General features: G+C 41.2%; 1 protein-coding gene across 5 annotated transcripts in view; it reads left to right on the top strand.

The window, feature by feature from the left end:
• The window catches only part of LOC308083936 (guanylate-binding protein 1-like), a 93376-nt gene extending 83353 nt beyond the window's left edge, over positions 1-10023 (top strand). For all 5 annotated transcript variants that reach the window (XM_080426364.1, XM_080426365.1, XM_080426363.1 and 2 more), the window contains exons 8-13: positions 222-434; positions 603-705; positions 2280-2461; positions 2955-3150; positions 7426-7485; positions 9950-10023. In XM_080426364.1, coding sequence (XP_080282490.1) covers positions 222-434; positions 603-705; positions 2280-2461; positions 2955-3150; positions 7426-7485; positions 9950-10008 — 813 coding nt within the window. In that variant the 3' untranslated portion in view covers positions 10009-10023. The remainder of the gene's footprint in view (positions 1-221; positions 435-602; positions 706-2279; positions 2462-2954; positions 3151-7425; positions 7486-9949) is intronic.
• Positions 10024-12476: the final 2453 nt, after the last annotated feature.

Below are 12476 nucleotides of genomic sequence, written 5' to 3'. Positions count from 1 at the left end.
AAAAAACAACATGTTGTCACCCTTTTCACCTCGGGGCTGTTTGCATGCCTAATTATTATTATTGTAAAAAACGATACATATCGTCACGAAAACGTATCGCGATATATCGCGGGACGATATATCGGCACACCCCTACAATAAACGTTGGAACACACAGTGCACACCACAAATTAAACCATTTGTGAATATATACATTTTCATTTTGACCACTATGTTTTTAGAGTGTACTTCAGGGGGAATACAATCAGATCTCTGAGAAAAACTTCAACGAGTCCAGGAAGGCATGTGGACTAATCATCAAACAAGTCTTTAAACCTCTGGAGGACAACCTGGGAGCTGGTCTCTACACAGTCCCTGGAGGATACGAGACGTTCTGCCAGGACCTCCAGATGATGACTGATAAATACAACCATGCAGAAGGCAGAGGAGTCAAGGTCAGTTAGATTCCTACCAACTTCAGATCTGACTGAGTCAGAGAATGTTAAATTAACCATCTGTACGCGCGTGTGTGTGTGCGTGTGCGTGTGCGTGTGCGTTTGTGTGTGTGCGTGTGCGTGTGTGTGTGTGTGTGTGTGTGTGTGTGTGTGTGTCTGTGTGACCAGGCTGAGGAGGTTCTGAAGGCATACCTGGATGAGAAGGCGGTAACTGGCAACACCTTACTGGTAGCAGATAAAAACCTCTCCGAGGCACAGCGGAAAGCAGAAGGTAAACTATAGTAAAGAGTCAGTCAGTAAATCAATCAAGCTCTTTTTATAGAACATTCCCTAGTGAATTGTGCTTTGCGAATACCAAAATAAGGTTCTTAACCCCTTGAACCACAGCACCCCATATTCTGGGGGAACATTTGCCAGAAATAGAAGATCTAGAAGCTAACGCATCGCGTGCTGTGAGCTTGTAGATCTGCGTTTTCTGCCGAAGAGATTTGACGTAGAAGGAAACCAGAGCAGTACAAGTACAGAGCCAACTCAGGGCTGGTTCACTACGAATAGAGGGTTTAAAGTGCTTTACAGAACAAGGCAAATGAGCAATATGATACCATAGGAGTACACATACAACAGTTTAAAAAGTACTAATATAAAATAAAATACCACAGAAACAGAGATATAAAATAAACACAGATACAATAAATAAAAACACTTAACTGGCAAGAAAAGGACTTTCCATGGAGCTGAGTTTTCAGAAGTGATTAAACAGATGGCACTGATCATTCCAAAGCGGAGCCCGGACTGCAAAGGCCCGATCGCCTCTATAATGAGCCGGTGCATTGGGAATGACCAAGAGGGCCTTACCTAAGGCTGTGGCCGGCTCGTCAGCATGTCTGAAATATAACTATGAGCGAAAATCTTAAAATCAATGCTGAAACTAAAAGGTAACCAGTGAAGAGCAGCTAAGGTGGGTGTGATATGGCCACATTTCTTGGAGCTAGTTAGCAGTCTGGCAGCTGAATTCTGTACCAGACGGTGTTAGAGACGGGATAGAACGTCCAGAGTAAAGAGAATTACAATAGTCTAAACACGAAGAGATAAAAGCATGAATTACCCTTACAAGGTCTGTAGGTAACAAGAAAGATAACATTTTCTCCGCCAGGCTGCCGAGCATTGGTGGAAATGTGTTTCAGTCTGTGTGATCTACATGGCATCAATGGTGATAAAGAATTTCCACTAAATGCCTTTTAGTATAACGTTTTTATACACCAGATGATGAAAGTCATTTAAAGTATAATAAAGCAAAGGAGCTTAATACAGTGTTCAGCATCCACCTCCCTTAAAGGAGGTGTACTCTTTGAGACTCTTTGAGTCACTCCGGTAGGACATGTATGACAACTTGGTCATACACCACTTTATGGTAATTATTTAAGTGACTGATAGATTAGACATGTATCCTTGTGGTGCAGACACGAAACCAAAACGTTCTTGGTTTACATTGTTATTATAGCCAAAGTGGTTCCAAACCATTGATGATGCTTTGGCTTTTTTTGTCGACCAGGTTTGGGGCGTTCAGCCATGCTATTTTCTCACAAGATATCCCTCTTGTGTGGGGAGAAGTAGGAGAACGTGCTGTAAATGGAATGGCTAATGTATGGTTGTTGGTGTGAGTAAGCTCTAGGGCTTAGGGTTAGGTTTGTGGTCGGGGTTAGGGGTGTGGTTAGGGTTCAGGTTGAGGGAACATAGGGCTGACAGGACATAGGTACTCTCCCGTTAGCTTTCAGTAATTAAGACTTTGTGGGATGGTAACAGTGTTTTTCTTTTGAATGGTTATGTCTCATTGGTTTCCTACAGAGGAGAAAGCTAAATGGGAGGAGTCAGAGAGAGAGAGACGGGCCATGGCGGAGCATCAGATGGTACTGGAGAGGCAGGCGGATGATCTGAAGAAAACCCAAGAGGAGAGTATCAACCAGCTCAATGAAAAGATGGAGAGAGAGCAGATACAAGCCAAAGCAGAGCATGAGAAGCTGATGGCTGTGAGTGATTATATGAATGGTGTAATGGGGTGTTCGATTCCAGCAATGTGTCTATGTGTATACGTCCCTGAGCAAGACTCTAAATCTCTAATTGCTCCCCGAGCACCGTAGAATGGCTGCTCACTGCTACTATAGTGATTATAGGATGGGTAAATGCAAATTTCATGTATGTGCATATATATACAATTTACAGTGACAAAAAACACCCCAAGGAGTGGGGACTAAATTGTAATTGTAATTATGACTGTTAAAAAAGAAAAAAAGTGTATTAAAGTTTTGATTCTTTTGGATTTTTGGGGGGTTTAATTTCATGTCATTTAATTTTTAAACCTGAGGACGATCTGTAAGGATTGAAAAGTCATAGTCCTTTTTAAACTGAATTACTGTGCTTTGCATGTCGGGTCGGACACCAAGATTAATATTGTGTGCCAAGAGTAGAACGTTTTTTTTTTTTTATCTTATGGTGTTGTGTAATGTGTCTGTGTTATTTCAGGAGATTAAGGAACAAAAACAAAGAGCTGATAAGCAGGAGGCACTTTGGTTGGAAGAACAGGAGCACGCTCTCAAGAGGCAGAGAGAGTCGGAGGAACAGCAGAATAAATCCTGGTTTGAAAGCGCCTTGGATGCTGTTACAGGTTTTTTCACTGGGAAATGGACACCAACCAGCGGATTCAAAAAGTTATTCAATGGTTTGTTCAAGTAGTCAGGGGATATTAGCAGAAAAATGTCCAATCTTGGAATAAATTCCTTACCAAAAAGAATCTTCACCAATGTGTTTGTAAAAGTGTCTAGTAACACATCTCACAAAGACTGAAATGCAGTTTCCCTAGGGGAATTTTTGACAGCTGCTGAAAGTTGGGGTACCCACCATAACCTTATGCAGGGAAAAAAATCAAAATGTAATTCTGTTTTAAGTAGCATGTGAGGGGGCAAACTAGGGTGTTTTTATGTTTCTGAATCCATTTCAAGCATTTGTTTTGCACCAAAACCACTCCTTGGGCTAAAAACGGCCCAATCTCAATGGGCTTTTTACACAAAAGGTATACCTGGAAAAGGATGGCAATGGCCGTTTTTAGCCCAAGGAGTGGTTTTGGTGCAAAACAAATGCTTGCAATGGATTCAGAATCATAAAAACACCCTAGTTTGACCCCCCCCCATTTCAGTCTTTGTGAGATGTGTTACTACACACCTTTACAAACACATTGGTGACGATTTTTTTTGGTAAGGAATTTATTCCAAGTTTTTTTTTTATATCCCCTGACTAAAGCGTGTCAAGGATGTCAATACTGATTGATTTGATGTGAGAGAACATTTGTCTGTGGGTGTATGAAAAAATACTTCTCCAAAGCTTTGCTGAAGGAGAATTAGAGAATAACAGAATAATTGACGCAAGATAGAAGTTATAACTAATAGAGTAGACCTCTTCTCACAATTCCGTTAGTTGTCTGGAAGGAGGTCATTAGATTGTGCCTTGTATTGAGTGCAGCCTCTAACGCATGCATATCTGCAAACACCAAATTGTAGTATATTCACAACCACATACCCTCGTGCCGACATGAACACTTCAAGTATAATCACACCATAAATGTCAAATTTACCTTCCCCTCACAGTTAATACACATGACTCCCTTCAGCTGCTACTCGACTGTCTAAAATAAGTCAAAACCTGGATGGCCATACATTTTCCAAACCTCAACAATAGCAAAACTGAAATAATATTTTTTGACCATGACACTGTCCCAACCACCAACATCCTCAGTACCCTGATTGATTGATTGATGTACTTTTATTTAGTAAGACATGAGAATCACAGTACATGGAAGTACAAATTCACAATACAAGGTCCACTAAACTGGAAGACTCATTAAGCATGTAGCTTTTTTAAGATGAGAACCCCATGCACACAAATCATGATGACATATAGGAGACAGACAGATATACACACTTCTATACAGAATGTCATACAATCAGCTTTCAGGTTACTGGTATGAAGAGAGAAAAAAATATATACAAAAGAAGTCAAAAACCTCTGTGTTACCCTCGACAGCAATTTTACATTAAATAAACACATTAGCTCTGTCGTCAAAAGCGGTTTCTTCCAATTAAGACTCCTGGCCAAGGTAAAAGCCTACCTCCCCCCTAAACAACTGGAAATGGCTATCCATGCCTTCATATCTTCTAGGCTTGATTATTGTAACTTTATATATAGGTATTCAGCAGTCCGCACTCAGGCGCTTGCAGCCGGTGCAAAATGCGGCTGCCCGTCTCCTCACTGGCACACCGGGGTCATTTGTTTATTTTTTTAACACAGTTCTTATTTGACGCGATATTAAATATTATTAATTCTATGGGAATTCAGAACGGGGGGGGGGAAAAACCGCGACCCAGGTAGGATTTGTAACGTCAGACTTTGGTGCTCTATTGGCTCCCTGTCTATTTTAGAATACATTTTAAGGTCCTTTTATTTGTTTTTAAATCTTTACGTTACTCCTTTACTCCTTATCTCGCGGAGCTTATTGAACCTTACTCCCCAGTTCGGGCTCTGAGGTCCGCTGACAAGTCACTCCTGGTGGTTCCCAAAACGAGACTAAAGACCAGGGACCAGCGACCGTGCCTTTGCTGCTGCTGCCCCCCACGCTCTGGAACAGCCTACCCCGGGCCCTCCCCATTAGAACTGCTCAGTCTATCTGGGTTTTCAAATCTCGCCTCAAGACTCACTTCTTTTCTCCAGCTTTTAATGTTGTTTAAACTTTTTGTCATTTACCTTGTTTATATTATGCTCTTATCTTTTGCTTTGTCCTGTGACTGTGTTGTTGCACAGGCCTGTTTTCTGTTGTTGTCCACCACGTACAGCACTTTGGTCAATTTCGATTGTTGTAAATGTGCTATATAAATAAAGTTTGATTTGATTTGAATTGATATCTTAAACGGTTTATTGTGAATTAATCAAGTAATTGGATAATTATTAGAAATATTAGAAACTGTAGAAAATGTAACTCTGACAAATGGGTGCATTTTTACAGCTAATCAAAACAGGGACTATGTAGATACTGTACGTATATACAGTATGTTATTACTGTCTGTGGAAATGTACCTGAACCATGCAGTCATCAATTCAATGTTGGGGGAAATCAATCATCTGGGACTGGGAGTGATTTAAAATGTAATCTTTTACACAATCACGTAATCTGTAAAATAGTATTTGTGGAACCAGATTGATAAAGATGTACGGAAATGTACTCAGTATTATGTCATTGGTGGAGCCCGAGTTGACACACATTGATATGATTGGACCAACCTAAAATGTTAGGGCAGACAAATCCTGGCAATAGAGAAGTAAGGGGATTCCTCATCAGGATGCCATGATCCATTGAAGATATTACTTCAATCTCTCAAAACTGCTATTTTAGCACTTAGAGACAGTGTCAAGGTCATCTGACAGGAGATTATAGTAAAATGCTGTAACTCTGCTCTGGTTCCCTCATAGGAATATGTTTTGTTTTTGTTTAGTTTAGTTTTTACCATACTGAAGATGGCAATTTTTTAAATTATTTATTTATTTTATTAATTAGGGCCCGAACACTGCACAGTAGTGCGAAGCCCTATTGAAACTGCAATGATTCTTATTATTATTCTGCTTCCGCTTCCCGATAATTAATCGGGAAAATGAGGGCTTAAACATACTCAAAAAGTTATGCAACTTACGTATTTTTATCGTCTCAAAAAGGGGTGTGGCCTAATGGCTCCATAGCGTCCCCTACATAAGTTTGTGCTTCAAGCCCCACAATACGGTTTCACCTACATGCATGCAAATTGGTACACACCTGTATCATGTCCCGACTTACGAAAAAGTCTCTTGGACATTTTGAATTTATAGTGGCGTTTTTGTGCATTTCAGGCAATTTTCACGGGTTGTACTTTAACAAACTCCTCCTAGGCAGATTGTCGGATCCGCCTCAAATTCGCTCAGCGTACACAAAAGACCTTAACAATAAAAATGTATCAAAAGCTTGAGTTTTCGTAAAACGGTGTGACCGTGGCAAAGCCTCAAACTTCAACGCTAAACAGGAAGTGAAAATAGCTACAACTCCTATTGGCTGAGCTTTAAACAGCCATAACTCCAGTTCGCAGCATGCTACCGAGTACAAATTTGGTATGTGGACTAAGACCACCAATAGGGACGAGCTGTAATTGCTGAAGCCTCTGTGTTCCTATTGGCTACAGCCATAACTCCAGTTTGCAGCACGCTACCAAGTCCAAATTTGTTTTTTGGACTAAGACCACCAATAGGGATGAACTGTAAATGATTAAGCCCCGCTCCCTCTGTTTTCCTATTGGCTTGGCTTTAAACATCCATAACTTCAGTTCCCAGCATCGAAAACCTACGAAACTTCCTAGATGCACTTAGGCGGCCAAAAGCGATAGGCCTCAATTGCTTAAGCCATGTAGCATAACTTTTCAGCTGATTGCCATACAGACGTGTATCGTGGACAGAGCTGCGAGGGCCTGTTGATTGCTGCTTGCAGCTTTAATAATCATTGCAGTTTCAATAGGGCTTCACACTAGTGTGCAATGCTCGGGCCCTAATTAAAGCCGCAAGCAGTGATTCCCGGGCCCTTGCACCTCTGTCCACGTTACGGGCAAATATCGACCAATTAGAACATGGAGAAGAGCTAAGCAATTAACTCTAATGAAAGACCAGGATTTTCAACCGAGTCCAGTGAGGGAACAAGAACAAGAACCCCTGTGTGTGTGTGTGTGTGTGTGTGTGTGTGTGTGTGTGTGTGTGTGTGTGTGTGTGTGTGCGCGCGCGCGCGCGTGCGTGCGTGCGTGCGTGCGTGCGTGCGTGCGTGCGTGCGTGCGTGCGTGCGTGCGTGCGTGCGTGTGTGTGTGAAATTGATACAACACAAATAACATGGTTTTGGGTTATATTGATTGAATTGTATTATGTCATATTGTTGCAGAGGGCCAGGGTGAGATACCTGTGAAACGGCGCCATAGCCAAGAATTACTACCCCCTGAAAGTGAGTAAAACTGAACTGAATCTGAAAAAACTGTTTTGTTTCATTTGTTTCCATATTTTGGAAAAGCCTATGTAATATTTGAAGTGAGCCTATAATATTCGGAAGCAGCCTGTTCACTGTACCAAACCATGTTGGCATTGCGGGTGGTTTCAGATTCCGCTATGTGCTTTCCCAAAGTTGTGTGGGCGGAATAGCAATTTTGGGGATATAGCAACAACATGCCCATGGGCACACTTCCGTGCGCAAATAATGGAGTAGGCATAATGCAGAGCGGGTATAGCAGGCGCAGAATAGCGTTTAGGGACAGTGCCAGCTCCCTTGTCCATATTTCACGGGTAATGGGCAGACATTTACGGGTAACGGGCAGCGGGTGCGGCTTTACATTTGCCCAGAATAGAGCGGCAAGTGCCAAACTTGATTATGGATGCAGAAAATAAAAACAACCAAGATGCAACTGCATTCTTCAGGGCATTAAAGGTTTCATGACGTTCAGTTTTACCACACATTAAAAGTCTTTGTCATGGTCCTTCAAACGTGTATAGAAAGTTTAACAAAAAATTCCACTCCATTGATCCATGGCAGGTGTTTTTCTCTCACATTTCTAAAGCCTTTTCAACTGCAATGAAAAAATAAATCTTTGCCTGCGGGTGTCGCTGGTGAAGGATTTTGCCAGTCAATCATCGCTTCTGCTCCGCCCCCCCCCCAAAGGAAAGGATAGGGGAGGGGAGGGGCGAGGAGGAGAGTGGGCGGGATTAATCGGCTGTGACCTCACTGTCGAAGGGCCAAGCTCAGATTGCTTTTCAGCCTAATTATTCAGAAAACCCCAGACCACAGAAAATCCACTGAATGTTCAAAGTTCAGATTTTTTGGGTGTAATCGAGGTCATAAAACCCCCCAAAAAACATAAAAATTTTAAAAAGTGAAAATGAATGTCATAGAACCTTTAAGCAATTACAGCCTGTCCCTTATTGGCCGTCTAAGTGCACCTAAAAAGTTTTGTATAGTTTACCATGCTGGGAACTGGAGTTATGGCTGTTTAAAGCCCAGCCAATAGGAATTGTAGATCGGCTATTTTCACTTCCTGTTTGGCGTTGACGTTTGACGCTTCGCCACGGTCACGCCGTTTTACGAAAACTCAAGCTTTTGATAACTTTTCATTGTTAAGGTCTTTTGTGTACGCTGAGCGAATTTCAGGCGGATCCGACAATCCGTAAGAGTTCGTTAATGTACAACCTGTGAAAATGGCTTGAAATGCACAAAAACGCCACTATAAATTCAAAAGGGCCGACTTCCTGTTTGGGTAGGTCATGGCTCCAAGAGACTTTTTTGTAAGTCGGGAACATGATACAGGTGTGTACCAATTTGCATGCATGTAGGTGAAACCGTATTGTTGGGCTTCAAGCACCAGCCTCTGACAGAAGGAACAGTAAAACAAGCAAAGCCCCACAACCCATTCTGACACCAAGTCACTATAGATATTGTGCAGCTGCCTTTTATGCTCAACCACATTCTGAACAAACAGTGGACACGTCATGGTATCCATTGGAAAGTTACTGTGCAATCTGCATATTGAATAAGTAAGTCAAGGACCACCACCTCAGAGATCCAACATCTGTGGTACGTGATATTGGACACGGCTGCATGGCCTGGCTCTGAAAAGAGCGAGTGTGAATATATTTAATGTAATCAGCTGTTGTTATCTAAAAAAAAAAAAAAACATATTCTAGAGCTGTTTTTCTGGTCATGTTCGTCCTTCGCGTACGAAGATGACCAATGACTTCACGATGTCTTGTGGGTGCGAAGATGGCTGATGAGGCCGATCCTCGAAAGAAATGTCCAAAATGGTGTGCTTAAATGAGTTTAAAGTGTGCCTTGATATGTTCAGATGAAAGAAACGATCACTTAAAAATAGATTGATATTCCTTTAATAGACATGTCACTCCATCTTTTATTCTCTCCACTGACCTAAGCAGAATCAACTGTATTATCACATCACAGCAGTGGTGTAAAGTAACTAAGTACATTTACTCAAGTACTGTGCTTCTTCTACTGCACTATATCTCAGGGGCAAATATTGTATCTTTACTCCATTACAATTATTTGAAAACTTTAGTTACTTTACAGATACATTAGTATATTATAAAAACATCATTAACCACTTTGGCCCTGTTTTAGCTCACAACGTGTGGCATCGCGAGGCGTTGTGAGCTTGTAGATCTGCTATTTTCAAACATTTTAGTTCTTTTACTTTGGGTACTTTAAGTATATTTTGATGCCAATACTTGTGTACTTTTACTCAAGTAACATTTTGAACACAGGCCTTTTACTTGTAGCAGAGTATTTTTATATTGTGGTATTGCTACTTTTACTTAATTAAAATATCTGAGTACTTCTTCCACCACTGCATCACAGTCTACAGGTGTAAAATAAAGTGGGTGAAATTTGTGTTTTTTGTTACTTGCAGAAAGAAGAAAAGAAAAAGAAGGGACCAGGAAGGAAAGGGAAAATAAATCAGACAGTTAGGGAAAAACATGTCAAGGAGAGGCAAAACTTTGTACTTGTCCTGTATTTGTTTCGTACGTGTCGGTGCTTTTTGTTTGTGTAGATGTCTATATTATATTGTTGAATATTTTGCTTGTTATATATTGTATTTATTTAAAGAAAGATTTTCTGTGATTCCCCCCCCCCCCCCCAAAAAAACATAATCATCAGGTATTATGGTTATACTAGGAGGAAGATTTTTTTCAAAAAAGTGTACAGAAAGTGTTAAAATTATGTTTTTCTGTGGACAGGCCTCCAGTTCATTAAGTATACCTGGTTCTCACCTTAGCACCTCCTCCACCCCCTTAGCACCACCCACCTGTCCTAGTCCCTCCTCCTCCTCATGCCCACACCTGCTGTGTTATGATAACGAGGGGGAGGGCATGTTTTTACTATGTCACTAAAGCGCGTTTTTCTATTGGCACGTTTGACCCTCAAGATTTCAGCCTCCAGGAAGAAACTCAAAGTAGTCAGAGAAGACATAAAACACCATAAAAACACCACCAGGGGGCTTAATAAAGTTCTATCAACTTCATAGACACATGAAAAACAGAAAAAGTGCAAAACCATGGCACCACCTCTTTAATGCATGTACGCATGTATTTATTTAATGCATGTACGCATGTTTATTTAATGCATGTACGCATGTTTATTTAACTTATCTCACTCATTTAGCTATTTGTGAGTTTGTTTCTCTGACCGGGTTTTTTCATTTATTTAATTTTTTATTTAATTTTGTATGTCTACATGTGTGTATGTGTATTACTTGTTCCTTTCCTTTTTCTGTCTTGGTTTTCCCTGTATATGGCCTCTTATGTGCATTGGTGATCTCACCTGTTTTTGTTTACCTTGAAATATAAAAAAAAAAAAGGAGAGGCAAAAATGTAAAATATCTACATACACGTAGCATACATCGGTACTCTAACACCTCAGTGTCACTGAAGACTAAGCTTCAAACCTCCCAAAACAAACTGATTCGGCTACTCCTCGGACTGGGGCCCATGACCCACCTTTCTCCCACCCATTTTGCCAGCCTAGGCTGGCTCAGGGTAGAAGACAGGGTTAAACAACTAAAAATGGGACTGGTCTTCAAAATTGTAAATGCAAATTTGCCCGATATGCCCCCTATTCCTAGCCTGGTAAACACCCCCTCCCTCCGGAAATCTCATTTGCATTTGGTTTCAGGAAGGAGGGTCTGGGATTGCTCACAGAGTAAAGCTGCCCGAACCGCTGCGCATACGAACCAATCAGCGGCTGCTAGGGGCGGGATCATCCAATCACCTGCCTAGTAGCTTGAAAAAATGAAACTCCGTCTGTCATCGATTCTGCGTCCGGAGTCTCAGATGCAAGTACGCTGTGAAACAAAATGTGTGTCGCAAGCTTCTTCCATTTGACGGAGTGAGGTTACCCTATTCCCGCATATCTGAGTAAATACCTCCAAAAAGTTAGCGACACCCACAGTCACAAAACTAGAGGGAGCGTTAACAACGATCTAACCGATCTAGTCTAACCCCTTCCCTCAAAAAGTGCAGTTCGCTGAGCTCACTCAGGCCTGAAAATTCACCTTTCAGGAGGCCAAAAAGGGAGGTAGTACTATTTTCCCGTTAGACAGACGACTCCCCCCCCCCCCCTGTGTACATATAGCTTTTTATTTTAGTTTTTCCCCTTATTTATTTTTTTTGTTTGTACATAGTGTTATCTTTTCCTGTTTGTTTTTGTATTGATATTTTAACTGTGGTGCCACTATGCCTATGAATTGAATACCAAGGACCTATTTGGAAACAAGACCGCAAGGACTTTTATGAACGGACCTTTTAGACAAAGTATTTTAAATGTAACTGGGCTGTTTTAATTTTTTTGCCTAATCAAATATTCAATCAATATTCAATCAATACAGATCCACAAGGAAAAGCAAAGAAAGGTCCATGGGCCATCATGCACAAAGAAATTGTCAAAATAAAAATCACTTTATGTTACCATCTGTGTTAGATCATTAAAGATAATTTCAAACTCTTCTCATGTATCAGTTCAAATGTGTTAATGATTGACATACATGTGTGTGTGTGTGTGTGTGTGTGTGTGTGTGTGTGTGTGTGTGTGTGTGTGTGTGTGTGTGTGTGTGTGTGTGTGTGTGCGTGCGTACGTGCGTGCGTGCGTGCATGTACACTTGTATTACTACCCATGTGGGAATATAATAGATAGATAGTTAAGTAAACAGACAAACATGACTTATGTGGACATTTTCCAGGTATTGGGTTTAGGTTTAGGGGTTGGCCCAAACAAAATCACGTTTAGAGCCCCCAAAAGTCCAGGACCGGCCCTGCTGAGGACCACCTTCAGTCCCAGACTCATTGTCTCCACAATCAAGCCCCCATATTGTCTGTTCTGCTCATGGATATTCAGTATGCACATGGATGGACTACTACCATATAAGCATGCCCCCTGTATGA

Source organism: Gymnoscopelus braueri (assembly GCF_963280865.1).
Source record: "Gymnoscopelus braueri genome assembly, chromosome: 4".
NCBI classification, from domain to species: Eukaryota; Metazoa; Chordata; class Actinopteri; order Myctophiformes; family Myctophidae; genus Gymnoscopelus; species Gymnoscopelus braueri.
The sequence above is the reverse complement of the archived record's forward strand: the minus strand, read 5'-3'. Positions and strand labels throughout refer to the sequence as shown.